Source organism: Microtus oregoni, unplaced genomic scaffold (genome assembly GCF_018167655.1).
Source record: "Microtus oregoni isolate MIOR12 unplaced genomic scaffold, Mior012 000038F_ref0000394, whole genome shotgun sequence".
Taxonomy (NCBI): Eukaryota; Metazoa; Chordata; class Mammalia; order Rodentia; family Cricetidae; genus Microtus; species Microtus oregoni.
The window spans coordinates 18,101,536-18,114,590 of NW_024543097.1; the positions used below are offsets into that span (position 1 = coordinate 18,101,536).

Genomic DNA, 13,055 nt, shown 5'->3' on the forward strand with positions numbered 1-13,055 from the left:
GTATAACCCGTGTGCTAGTTTCATCTCAGTTGGCAGTTGAGCGAAGCAATTTTTTGAAGGCGTTCACACCAACCCTTCAGGAGGGCGTGGTCCATCATACCACATCGGAATAGAAGAAATGAACAGCGTCTCATCCTCTGTGCAAACAAAATAAGAAACTCCTTTCCAAAGTATCATGTCCTTAGATCCAAATTCATAATATCTATGTTGGATTAGTTTAGCAGCATTTATAAATAAATATCTTTTAGCATCTGTTGCTCCTTCCTCAGCATTTAAATAATTTAAAGAGAGCATAATAGCATACAGTATCAAAATTCTCTGTGTATTTTCCATCTTTGTTTGTTTTATTTTAACCTCTATTTTATTTTTACTTTTAACTCTTTGCTTTTTGAGACAGGTTCTCTGTATCTTTGACCTGAAGTAACTCTGTAAACCAGGCTGTCTTTGAACTCTCAGAGATCTGCCTGTCTCTGCCTCCCAGGCATTCGGGATTAAAGGTGTAAGCTACTACATCTTGAACTTACAGAGATCTGTTTGTCTCTGCCTTCTAGGCACTGGGATTAAAGGCGTGTGCTACCACACAACAACTCTCTTCCTTTTTTTATGTTTTTTACTTTAAGAACTTCAACTTTTAGTCTGCATATATTTTTAACACACTTCAAACCATTCATAAATTTTCTCTGTCTTTGAATCTCTCTTTACTGTATATCTCTCTTTTTCTGACCACATGAATCTTTAATTTACCAAGCAATATCAGTAGGATTAAAGGCGTGGCTTTGCCAGCTAGATCCAGTCCATTCCTTAGCTTTCCAGCCTCATGGCGGATATACAGGCTGTAGCCATGTTTAATGCAACAACTGTATGGCATTTCAAGGTCCCTGCCAGCAAGTGAGCTACAACAGACAACACTCAAGTCCTCTCTAGGTAGCCGGCCCTCCTGCCTCAACCAGTCAGAGTTTGCCCTGGCAGGATGGCCCAGAAAGCCGGCATTTTTAAACGGCGCAGCTTTTTTCCTGCTATGGCTGAAAACCGAAAAGCATGTGTTCAGCTTTTCGTCAACACCGTTTAAATGTTTCCTGGCAGGAACTCTTAATGAGCTGCAGGGTTTGCAGCTAAAGCTGAGTCAGGAAGCCTCTCTTAGATGAGGCGCTTGCTTGCCTCTAACAAGCAGAGCAGACCCAAGAACACAGCGAGTCTAGTTGCCATCAAACAAATCATAGCCCTTTACTCCAAATGCTCTATTCAAAAGCTCTGTCTCCCGCAGGAGCCAGACAGAGATCGCAATGGTGGCACAGCCCCAGGAAGTCGCGCTTCAAAATGACACAGCGTTTTTTTCTGCTACTGTTGCTGAATCAGGAAATCTCTCTACAGCACGCCACCAACAAACAGCAAAAATCTGTGTTAAACTCTTGCTCCCTTATTTTTAAGCCTTCTCAGGTTTTTTAAGTGGGTTTAGTTGTCCACATGTCTGGGCGCCAACTGTAGTAATAAGAGCGGTGGCGGGGCTGCGTTCCCAGCACCCCGGCTGCCTGCTCGGCTAGCTTATGCCCCGAAATAATTGCAGGGACATTGTATCCTTTTAATCACTGCTTGGCCCATTCTCTTCTAGGCTAATTCTCACATATTAATTTAGCCCATTTCTAATCATCTGTGTGTAGCACCCCAAGGTGCGCTTACCGGGGAGATTCTAGCCTAGTCCATCCTGGGTCGGAGCTTCATAGCGTGCGTCTGCCCAGGAGCCAGGAGCAGGGCATGGCGTCTCTCTCAGGCGTCTGCTCCCAAGAGCACTGTGGAGTCTCTGACCTCACTTCCTGTTCCTCCCAGCGTTCTGTTCTGTTTACTCCTCCCACCTATCTTCTAACCAATAAAATGGGCCAGGGCAGTTCCTTTATTAGTCAATGACCTTCCTCCATCATGGGGTTAATTTTTTTTGCAAATCTATCAACCCCTGGGATCTCAAAGTCACTGGCACCTCCCAGACAGATGAAAAAAAAACCATAGGAAAGGGCGGTCTTCCTGTATCTTTAGGGTCTAGGCCTAGAAATGAGCACCACTTCTGTTCACATTCCAGTGGCTAGGCCTTTCTCAAATTGCATGCCCGAGTGTAAAAGAATATGAGAAAGACTAACTAAATGTGAGCCCAGACAACAGAGGTTAAGTTTTTGTAAACCTTGTAGTCTCCATTACTCTGGCTTCCCGATACTCATGAAACATAATTCACTTACCTATTAATATCAGACCAGTTTCTCCTTTTTCTGAAAATCATTTTATAATTACTCCAAGTTGGATTAAAATTAAGAATTTCTTTTGCAAAAATCATAGTTCATACTGTTTTTGTAATTTGTTTTATATCTGTCACTTGATATACTACATGTGTATATTTTTTGTTATGCCTTCCTCTCCCCCCTCTCTGTTTTTTTCCAGACAGTTTTTCTCTATTAACAGTCCTAACTGTCCTGGAACTAGCTCTATAGATAGGTAGCTTCTCTTTTCATTACCAGTAAAACTGAAGGTCCATGATGAAAAGAACTATAGCATAAAATTTGGAGTGGTTCATTTATTCATTCATGGGGGATGTAAAAAACAATAAGAAACTTCACTCAATCTATGTTGTTATTTGCAATGCCATAAACAAATTCTCTAAGTCCTTTAAGACAGTGGAACAATGTATTCACTGCAATTGAGTCATACGACCAACCAGGACATGATGTAATATTACTCCAAGCAGCATAGTATATAAATGAATAGGACTATCAGAGGTTGCTTCTTCCCCCTTTGTGAACTAAAGGAGTCATGACTTATTAATCAGAAACCTCTCTACCATTAAAACAGACTTAGACAAATTGTAGTCACTAAGGATAAAATTCTGCATCATGTTGCCCTCAGTGACTGAGTTACATCTTAAAAAGAACATTCTTGGCCAGGCATTATAATGCATACTTTTAATCCCAACCCTCTGGAGGCAGAGGCAGGTAGATCTCTATAGGTCCAAGACCAGCTTGATCTACAGAGGGTGTTCCGGGTCAGCCAGGGCTATACAGAAAAGTCCCATCTTAAAGAACTGAAATATAAAAAAGTAAAATAGTAAATTAACATTCTTTGTAGCCGGAAAGATAGATTGGTGTTTAAGAACACTGGTTGCTCTTTCATAGGACACTGGTTTGATTCCCAACCCTCACATGCTGACTCCCAATCATCTATAACTCCAGTTCCAGGGATCTAATACTCTCTTCTGCCTCTGCTGACACCAGACGTTCTCTTGGTGAATAACCATACATGCAGGCAAGACATCCATATGCATAAAAACATAGTAAAAGAAAATACAATTTGAAAAGTATTATTTAAAATGAATATTATTTGAGGAGAGCAGTGGTGATCTGCATATTAAAAGCCTGCTATTGTTCACACATCTCTATGAGTCCATAGACAGCATTTATGTATTGAGCATATGCATCAAAGAGAGAGAAAGGGAGTTTTAAATGAAGGAAGAAAGAAAAAGTAGAATTCAACTTCTTACTGTAGGAAGAATTTTGGTCCAATCTCTGGGAGGCACATTTTTTTTAAATAAACTAACCTTAAATAGTATATTGACTTTTTAGCTCATAGAAAATAGGGTTGTGCTGCATAAATGAATTTGATAGAAATGCAAGGGACAAAATACCCCGTGGAAAGGGGGCCCCACTCTTCCGCAGCTAAGGACCAGAGAGCTGAGGCTATTTTCAGTTTCCTGTCTGAAAAGACTCAGGAAGGAGCCTAAACAATGCAAGCCAAAGCAGCTCCTTCGCTCTTTCTTTTCTCACCCCCTCCCAACTACTCCAAGATCTGTTTCTGCCACAACTTCGTAAGTATTTCAATTACTTGTTCCCTGAACAGTTCTACAGAGAGGCTCTGCCCCCCAGCCCCCTTTTTATAGATGAAGATATTGAGGTTAAGTGATTTTTCTCAGGGTTACAAAGGGACCTCCCAGCAATGAGGGAATGAGAATCACTAGTTCAACCTTCTTGTGGATGAATAGATTGAGTTTCTGAGCAGCTTTGCCTTTGTATTGCAAAGGAGTCACTCAAATGCCTGGCTGAATGTGTAAGTCCTAGAAGTGAAAGGGAGGCCACAAGAAGAGCGTTTTCTTTCTCATTAATGACATAAACAATTGTCAAGTTGGAAAGAAAGACCCTGTAGAAAAAGAGTCTCTTTTAGAAAAAAGTACAAACAGCAGGACACTCAATTTGGGACCCTCTGTCAAAGAGACTGTTGTCATCTGTCTACTTACAGACAGTGCTGCTGAAGAAGCGGGACTCCAGATTGGAGACGTGGTGCTATCTGTCAATGGCACTGAGGTCACCAGTGCTGAACACGCAGAAGCTGTGCACCTTGCAAAGAAAGGTAAGTGGGTCGGTTAAAGACTCCAGAGTTCACCGAAAATGCTGAGCATGCAATACACAGGAAGCTTGAGCGTGAGAACATGACAGATACAGAAGGGTGCCTTGAATGCGCTGTGAACCACATGACAGTTTATCCTAGTCATTGAATCTCTCTTCTGAACCACACACACTTTGTATCATCAGCCATAAAATATTTTTGTCAGCAAGCAAAATACACTCTACTACCAAAACATTTCTTTAATTAAAAAACAGAGATATTTTCCTCGTTAGAATTTGTTTACTATTGCTTTTCATTTCTTTTTACATATATTCCTCCCCTTCATTTTTCCATTGGTTAACAAAGAAAGGTTGTAGAGGTAAAGATCTCAGGGTTTTACTGTGGCACTGTGGTGTGTGTGTGTGTGTGTGTGTGTGTGTGTGTGTGTGTGTGCAAACACATGAGAGAGAGAGAGAGAGAGAGAGAGAGAGAGAGAGAGAGAGAACTCCCATAGGGCCACCTGAGGTCTATGTGTCAAGCAGTTCCAACATAGATGAAGCAACCACAGGAGTGGCGATGGTGCATCCCCTGTATCGTTGCATCCATCCACAGAAAACTTGTGAAAAGATTAATGTCATTGGTCTCTCTGAAAACAACTTCCTTCAGCACCATGTTAGAAGTCCTTAAAGTCTCATAGATAATAGATAAACATATTCAACTAGAAAATACTTTGTTCCGTCACGTGATTATTTAATGTGGCATCTTTCTCCTGAACATTATATGGATGCTGAATTATTTTTAGACAATGAGATATTATTTCAAATGTCCATTTGGAATAAGCCTCGGGTGCCCTGCCATATGTCAGTAGCCTTCTTTCTGGCTTTGGGGTTACCAAGAGCTAAGAGTTCTCACATAGAACCTAACATTTGAAAACCACTTATAAGTTAAGGTAGTAAGCATTCTTCTTAACTACTCTGAATTATTTTCAGGTAGAATTTAGCTCGGCACTTTATTCATCTATAAGATGTACACTGGGTATGCCAGGAACACAAGGACATAATCAATAAGCAAGTGCAATAGCTCTCAAAGGTCTTACCCTAATAGTTATCCTTTCTGAAGCACAGCTTAAAAATATAAGGTTTATTATCATACTTACAGTAGTAAATTGATAGTATAAGACAGTAAGGCAATGCTGTTCATAACTTTTCTACTTAACTGTTCTCAAAGATAATTCCTTGTAATTTACATTTTGTGTTAAATAATAATTTACTAATACTTTTATTCCTAGTGTTTTTTTTCTATTTTTCCTTTAAAAAGCATATGTTGTTTATAATACTTAACCATTCCTGGAAATTAAAAAAAACAGAGATTATCTCCAAACCTGAACACAGAGCCTCTGGCCCTTGATAAAATGGTAACATAACATTGACTGTAGAGAAAAGTGACTTGAACACCCTAGCTTGAATTCATTGCTCCTGGGAGTTACTTGAAAGAATGGGTTATACTCTGATATCATCTGGGTTCAACCTTAACTTCCCTCTCCAAAAAGAAAGAAAGAAAGAAAGAAAGAAAGAAAGAAAGAAAGAAAGAGAGAGAAAGAAAGAAAGAAAGAAAGAAAGAAAGATCTTGTCCTTATCAATCCTCAAACTCAACACTGGAGACACCTTCGAAGCAGAAGGTAAATTATGGATCTAAGATATCAACAAATAATATAGAAAGAGATAGAAGAGATGATGTCATACTTGTATTTGTGACAGGGTAGGAATTACATTAAATAGCAGACTAGGGCTCAGTATCTCATGTAAGAAATAGGCTGGGATGGGATATTTATTATTGATCTTGTCCTTCATGTGCTCCTGAAAGCCTCATGCTCCCTCAATATCACTGAGCACTGGAAAGTGGACAGCACCTCTTGTGGACAATCAATGAGATGTGCCCAACTGGATGGAGGCCTAGATCATTCTGTATTTGTGAACTATGTCCTGCATATACTTAGGGATAATTCACTACAGCACAGCACAGTTTTTAACTCAGATACAGTGAAAAATCTGATAGAATAATTGAGAGATTCTTGGTCACTTGCCTTGAAAGCAAACAAGGCAAACACAGCATCTGGACCAAGGTAGCAGCCAAAGAAGTGTGCTGCCCTGAAGAGCATCACCTCGCTCACCAGGAGAAATGCCAGAGAGGGATGCAGCTTTAACCTTGCTCCAGAGTATATTTTCCATAGCAACCCCTAAGCAAAAGATGCTATCTAGTCAAAATAATAAAAAATCTGGGAAACAGGGCAGGGAAAGAATGTCAATGTAAGAATAATCTTTAATAAGCAAGTAAATGAATACATCTGAGGAAACAGACATTTACAATTTAAAATAAGATCAATATAATCACTGAATTGGTCAAGGAGGACATTTATAAGATATGAAACAGAAAAGTGGCTGTAAAGAAGAGCCAGTTGTCAGTGCTAAGTATAAAGAAGACAAATATTGAAAAAAAAAGCAGTATGTGAACTGAATAACAAAATGAATACAATGGAGAGATCTTGGGTGATCCAGACTAGTGTATAAACCCTCCCAGAACTGAACGAGCATGTGATCAAACCGGACTCTCTGAATGTGGCTGACAATGGGGGCTGACTGAGAAGCCAATGATAATGACATGGGAATTTGTCTCTACTGAATGTACTGGCTTTTTGGGATTCTAGCCTGTTTGGATGCACACTTTCCTAGGCCTGGATGGAGGGGAGAGAGCTTGGACTTCCCACAGGGCAGGGTACCCTGCCCTCTTTTAGGACTGAAGGGGGAGGGAAGAGGGTGAGTGGGGGAGCAGGAGGGAAATGTGAGGGGGGAAAATGGAAATTTTGAATGGTATTATTTATAAAGCAATAAAAATTTTAAAAAATAAAAATAAACCCTCCCAGAAACTGTCAAGGAGAAAGAGAGAGAGAGAAAGAGAGAGAGAGAGAGAGAGAGAGGAAGAAAGGAAAAAAGAAAAGAAAGAAAAAGGGAAGAAAGAGAGAGAGAAATAAAGAACAAGAAGAAAAGATAAAAGTCAGACAGACATAAAAACAAGCACAAAGAGTAAAATCAGAAGAACAAAAAAAAAGCTATCTTAATAATTCCTGAGAGAAAAAAAATTAAGTATATGAAAAGAAAAAAATCGGGATATGTGTGTGTGTGTGTGTGTGTGTGTGTGTGTACATACATCTATGTGTTTGTGGTGGGGGTGGACATGTGTGTTGTGGAGGCCAGAGATCAACTTCGGGTGTCATTCCAAGAGTGCTCCCCACCTTGTTTTGTGAGCTAGGATCTCTCAGTATCATGCAATTCACTGATCTGAGAGGTTAGTTGGCTAATAAGCTCAAGATATTTGTTCATTTTAGGTTCTCCAGTGCTGGGATTGTAAGCACAAGCTACCATACATGGCACTTAAAATATAGCTGTGGTGATCAACTTGGGTCCTTATGCTTGTGTAGCAAGCACTATACCAACAAAGCTATAGCCCTAATCCACAGAGAAAATTATTAGAAACATAACCAAACAAGATGTTCCAGGATCAGTGAAAGAGAAAAGAAATCAGAAAATACTTACAGGTTATCAACTAGATGGGGATAAAAATCTCTTAGGCAGGGAGTCTATAGTGAAGCTTAAGACTAGTAAAGAGAAAGAGGAAATTATTGAAGCTTCAGGAAGGAAACATTGCATCACCTCTAAAGGAACCAAAATGCAATTAGACTTTGTAACACCAGATTCTAGAATAGTATAGAGTAATATTCTCCAAATATTAAAGAAACTCACATGCAATATCCTGGTAAAGAATTATTTGATGTAAGTACATGGCAAAGGGTTATTGGTGTTCATGACTTTAGAAAAATTACCTCAAGGAATCTCAGATAAAACACTTTGCCAAGAAGAACTATAAAACACAAGAGCTTTATATTAAGCCTGAAAAATGGGTGCGAGGAAAAAGTTTAAAGTTCCCTATTAGAGCTTTTGGTCCTACATTGATCAAAAGAATTACTTAATAGAATTCAATGCATTTGTATAATTTTAATGTCCCAAACATAGAGAAAAAAAGCAGCAGTTCCCTTTATCTCTGATAAAGTCTATCTAATATGTAGCTTTTTATTGCTATGACAAAATGTTTTAGATAGCCAGCCTACAAGGCTATGACCCAATCCGTGGTCATTTGATGTTGATGCTTTGAACTGTGGAAGTATCTGTTGTGTCAGCAGCATGTGATACAGGAGGATGCTCACCCTATCATAACCAGAAGCCAACACACAGAGACAAAATGGTCCACTGTCCCAGGAAATGCTTCATTGATCCACCTCAATGAACTAACTTTCTCATACTGGGCCCTACTTCCTAAGAAGGTCCACCTACCAGCAGTGCCACGGGGTGACAACCATGGGTTGAACATGTAGGAATTTGAAGAACATTTATGTTCTAAACCATAGCATAACAAAAATCCCAACCATTAAAACAGAAAAGCACATACATATAAACAAAAATAGTTAACAAAGAAATCCTGGAACTATTTCTTTTGCAATTGACAAGAAGAATGCTAATTATAACAGACCTGTTCATCATAATAACAAAACGCCTAACCAAGCCAATATAATACAAGCAAGAGAAACAGTGTGTATACACTCTCAGGAGGAAGCGACCATTCTTTCTGAAGATTAAGTGATTACAAGGGACAGAAACTTACGACTAAAAGAGAATTACTCATCGAACTAAGACCTCCTGTACAATTTGATTGTCCAATGCGATATGGAGAACCATGAAAACATACACACAAGTAACACTATGCAGACTGATCAGGTTATATTTAGCAATATATATGAATGTAACAACAATTATTGAAAAGAGATGCCATGAATTTGAAAGAGAGCAAAGACTGGCGTATGGGAGGGTTAGGAGGAATGAAAAGGAAGGGGAGATGATGTAACTATAATCTCCAAAATAATATAACTTTCTAAAAATCAGAAGTATGTATTTATGCAAGCAACAAGAAAAAGGAAAGGGGAAAATTACATGTGATTAACTATAGCCACAAAAATTCTAAGTGTTTAGAATTAATCTGTCAAATAATGAAAAACTTATGGAAAAATCTAAGTCTCTCGAGGTCTGTAAAAGAAGAACTTGGTTAGGTGCACAGCTTGTTATAGAGTGCTGTGTGCTGTGTTGAAGGCATTACGTTCAATCCAGTATAATGGAGGAAACTAAAGGCCTGGAAATTAATACTATCTTATGCACTTATGTGTAAAAACTGTGTAAAGCACTTAATTCTCCCAAAATCACTCCAAGAATTCAATGATACCATAATAAAATTTAATTAAATGTATAGATAGTTTGGAAAACTTATAAGCATCCAAAAGATTAAATATCTCTAAATGGATGCCCGATTCACCAATAGACAAGTTGGCAAAGCAACATTTTATACCAGATATTAAGATATATTCCAAACTTATAATAACAGGTAAGAATGTTTATCTTTTGTAGGAACATAGAATAGATTAGTGATCTGCAAAGGACTAGAAAGTTCCAAAAATACCCAAATATGCATCAAAGCTTTGGCAAAGGTGTCATACATTGAGTTCTGTACACATTATTCTATATACAGAGGTGGACTTAGGTTGTACCAGGCCTCAATTTTAAAGGTAAAAGCAGTGTCATTAAAAAAATTATAGACAAATTTTCCCACTAATCAAAACAAAGGTAAATTGCCAACAAGATTTTGTTTCAAATTCAATAACATTTTTGAAAAGTATCATATAACAGCAAGCTTTGACGGGCATAATGGTAAGAAAATGAGAATCTTTGTACACTCTTACTGGGATATAGGGTGCTTGGCAAGCAATCTGCACTTCCTAGTGAAGTACCTTATAAATCTTATGTCCTAAAAGCTGTACTTCTGGACAGAGAAACCCAAAAACTACTTAAGGGACAAATACAGGGGCATTCGCGCAGTATTTTATGTGATAGAAAGGAATGAGAGCCAGCAGGGTGACCGTCACTAAGGGAATATGTAAACCTCCTTTGTAATGTACACACACTCTGCATTTCCATTCACTTTGAAGCCTCAGAATAGATTTTTAAAAAATGGTTTCAAGTTGCAAACAAAAGAAAAAACAAGGATAAACAAAAGGGGAAGATGGAGATGGGGAAGAGAATCAGGCAGGCATACAGAAAAACAGCATGACATCATTTACGTAACATAAGAAGACATACACACACAAGAGAGTGCGGTCACATTCCCATATCAAGCCCATTTTGTGTATACCTGTTGAAAAAGAGAAATTGTCGTAGTTGAAGAAATAACTTAAAAACAGAGCAAGGAACTCACAACTCCAAAGACAACCCGGTGGCGTGGTCTAAACATTATGATGGGCACTCTGTCCTTGATTTAACAGCAACAAAAAGAGGCCCCTTGAATGGAGTCTACCATACTCCAACTGCAAACTAAAGCCTCGTTCTGAAATATGTAGGCCGTAGTGGTAAAAGAAAGTTGAGTAAACAGGGTCACTCAGAAGCACTGATTCCGTAAGAGCATCCCTGGCTATGACTGCTTCATATTTACGGACATCGAATCACTTTCCAGAGAACGCTGAAAACATGGCACAGCCAGGTATGCGAGACTCGGGGGGCAACTCTTAAATATGGAATGATGAGTGATCCCTCCATATTTGTAGTGTTGATCAACTTTCTTCAGCTCTCCGTGTTGTGTTTTTCACAACCAGCCTGACATCAGAACACAGTCAGCATCTTTCTATTTTTGGTTTTGTTTCCTGACAGTCTCATGCATGTATCTAATGACCCTTGTTGTTTTCGTCCCCTTCCTCCCGCTGAACCTTCTTCTTCTGCCCAGAATTTTAAAGACGTGGCCAAACAGTTACAGCCCTATAACTGAAAGTTTTACTTTGTTATCTTATCTCAACAGAGTAGCACGAGAAAGGGGGACCCCACTCCAAACTCTTATTTTGTAATTGGCATTATTAGTCATAGTACTATACACACCCCTGCACAAATGACCTTTATTCTGGTGATGATGAAGAAAACAAATCTGATTGTTGAAAGGCACTCAGTGTCATACTGAAAATGACCACATCTCTATGTGACTCTTTGGGGCTTTCTAAGCTTACTTGCATTTTGAGACAAATTCTCATTGTTTGGCCCAAAGGCGACCTTCTGCTTGGGGTCCTCTTGTTTTGGCTTTCAGCCATCTGTGTTGGAATTACAGGTATACAGCACCACACTCTGCTGAGTCTTTATTTAGATTGCCCCATACAGTGGTTTTGGCTTATTTTTAATAAGGTTGTTTACTAGCAGATTCGAAGAGGAGATTTAATCACCAATCTGGGAGGTAAGGGAAGACCCTGAAGCTCAGGGAGCTGGCAAGTGTCCGCTCCATCAGGCCTTTGTTTCAGTAAGTGCAGGCTTTAGTAAAAGCAAACGCTGAAGTGCCTCCGGAGGCCAGGTTCTCTGCTGCTGAACACGGTGCAAGCCCTCGGGGACAGAAGGCATCTTGCACATTTCCACACGTGTGAGGGCGGTAGAGTTTGTCTGGCAGCGGAGGTGTGACTCCGACACAGCTTAAGATTGGTGGCATAATCAGACAGGGAGCCAAGGAGAAAGTGTGAATTAGAAAAAGAAATTATTTTTCTGTTCCCTGTAGCTGCAAATAACCTCACCGAATGCTACACTTCCAAACATGGGCCAACATGCGAGGGGGAAGATGTTTCTGGGGAGCTTTTGTTTGGAAGGACTTTGTTACGAAAGAACTACAGTGGGTAAAGATGTGATTCGAAAACTTCTTTATCTCACAAAACCGATAATTTTCTTGACTCTGTCACCTCACGCTGTAGATAGTCACCTATCTGCATGCTTTATCCCACCCACTACTCAAAGCAAGCAGGGTGCCCAGTAGATACAGGCGATGGCTGTCTACTTCAATTCCCAGGCTCACGAAATTGAGAAGCAGAAGTAGTAATATGAGGTGAGGGAACTAAGAGTTTCTTTCTTAACTGAATTATGTTGAGGTTAAATATAAATGTGGTCAATGGAAACTAAATCACAGATGAAGAAATGAAGATATATTATGGTTGGTGGCAAAGACCAAGCAGCAGGGGTCTCGTGGAGACAGAAATGCCTGCGGGCTTGAAACTGAAATTGTATTTGGACATCATCTAAGAACTTGCTACAGACAAAGAATGTCAAGGCTCAGTCTGCACCTACTGAATGCAGGCAAACTGTTTAATTTGTGTTAGTTTTAAAGTCCCAAATTCAGACAGTTCCTAATATTAGGTTTTAAACATTGACACTTAAAATTTTAGTTCTTTCAGTGCACAATGACTACAGAAGCAGATTCTTTCTTTCTCTCTCTCTCTCTCTCTCTCTCTCTCTCTTCAAAACACAGTATCAAAGTCTAAACTCCAGCTCTTCTGTGAATGTCAAGCCCAAGTCCTCTGGGCCCCGAGTAGCATGTGGTAAAGAGGATAAAAGTACCCTCTCCCGACAGCTGCTTAGAGCTCAGCAACTCCCCATGCATCAGGCTCATGCCCTCGCTCTGGGTATGAGAAACTTTCTTCTCACATGATGAAGCCAGGCTGCATCAGGGCCCGCTGCACATCCTTGCCCCAGAGAGGATTTTTCATAGTGCACCAAGTTATGTTTATGGCCAGGCTGAAGCCCAAG

General features: G+C 39.6%; 1 protein-coding gene across 1 annotated transcript in view; it reads left to right on the forward strand.

Moving 5' to 3' along the window:
* The window catches only part of LOC121433387, a 135,019-nt gene that overhangs the window by 59,330 nt on the left and 62,634 nt on the right, over positions 1-13,055 (forward strand). The window contains exon 7 of the mRNA XM_041631752.1: positions 4,270-4,380. Within this exon, the coding sequence (XP_041487686.1) occupies positions 4,270-4,380 (111 nt within the window). The remainder of the gene's footprint in view (positions 1-4,269; positions 4,381-13,055) is intronic.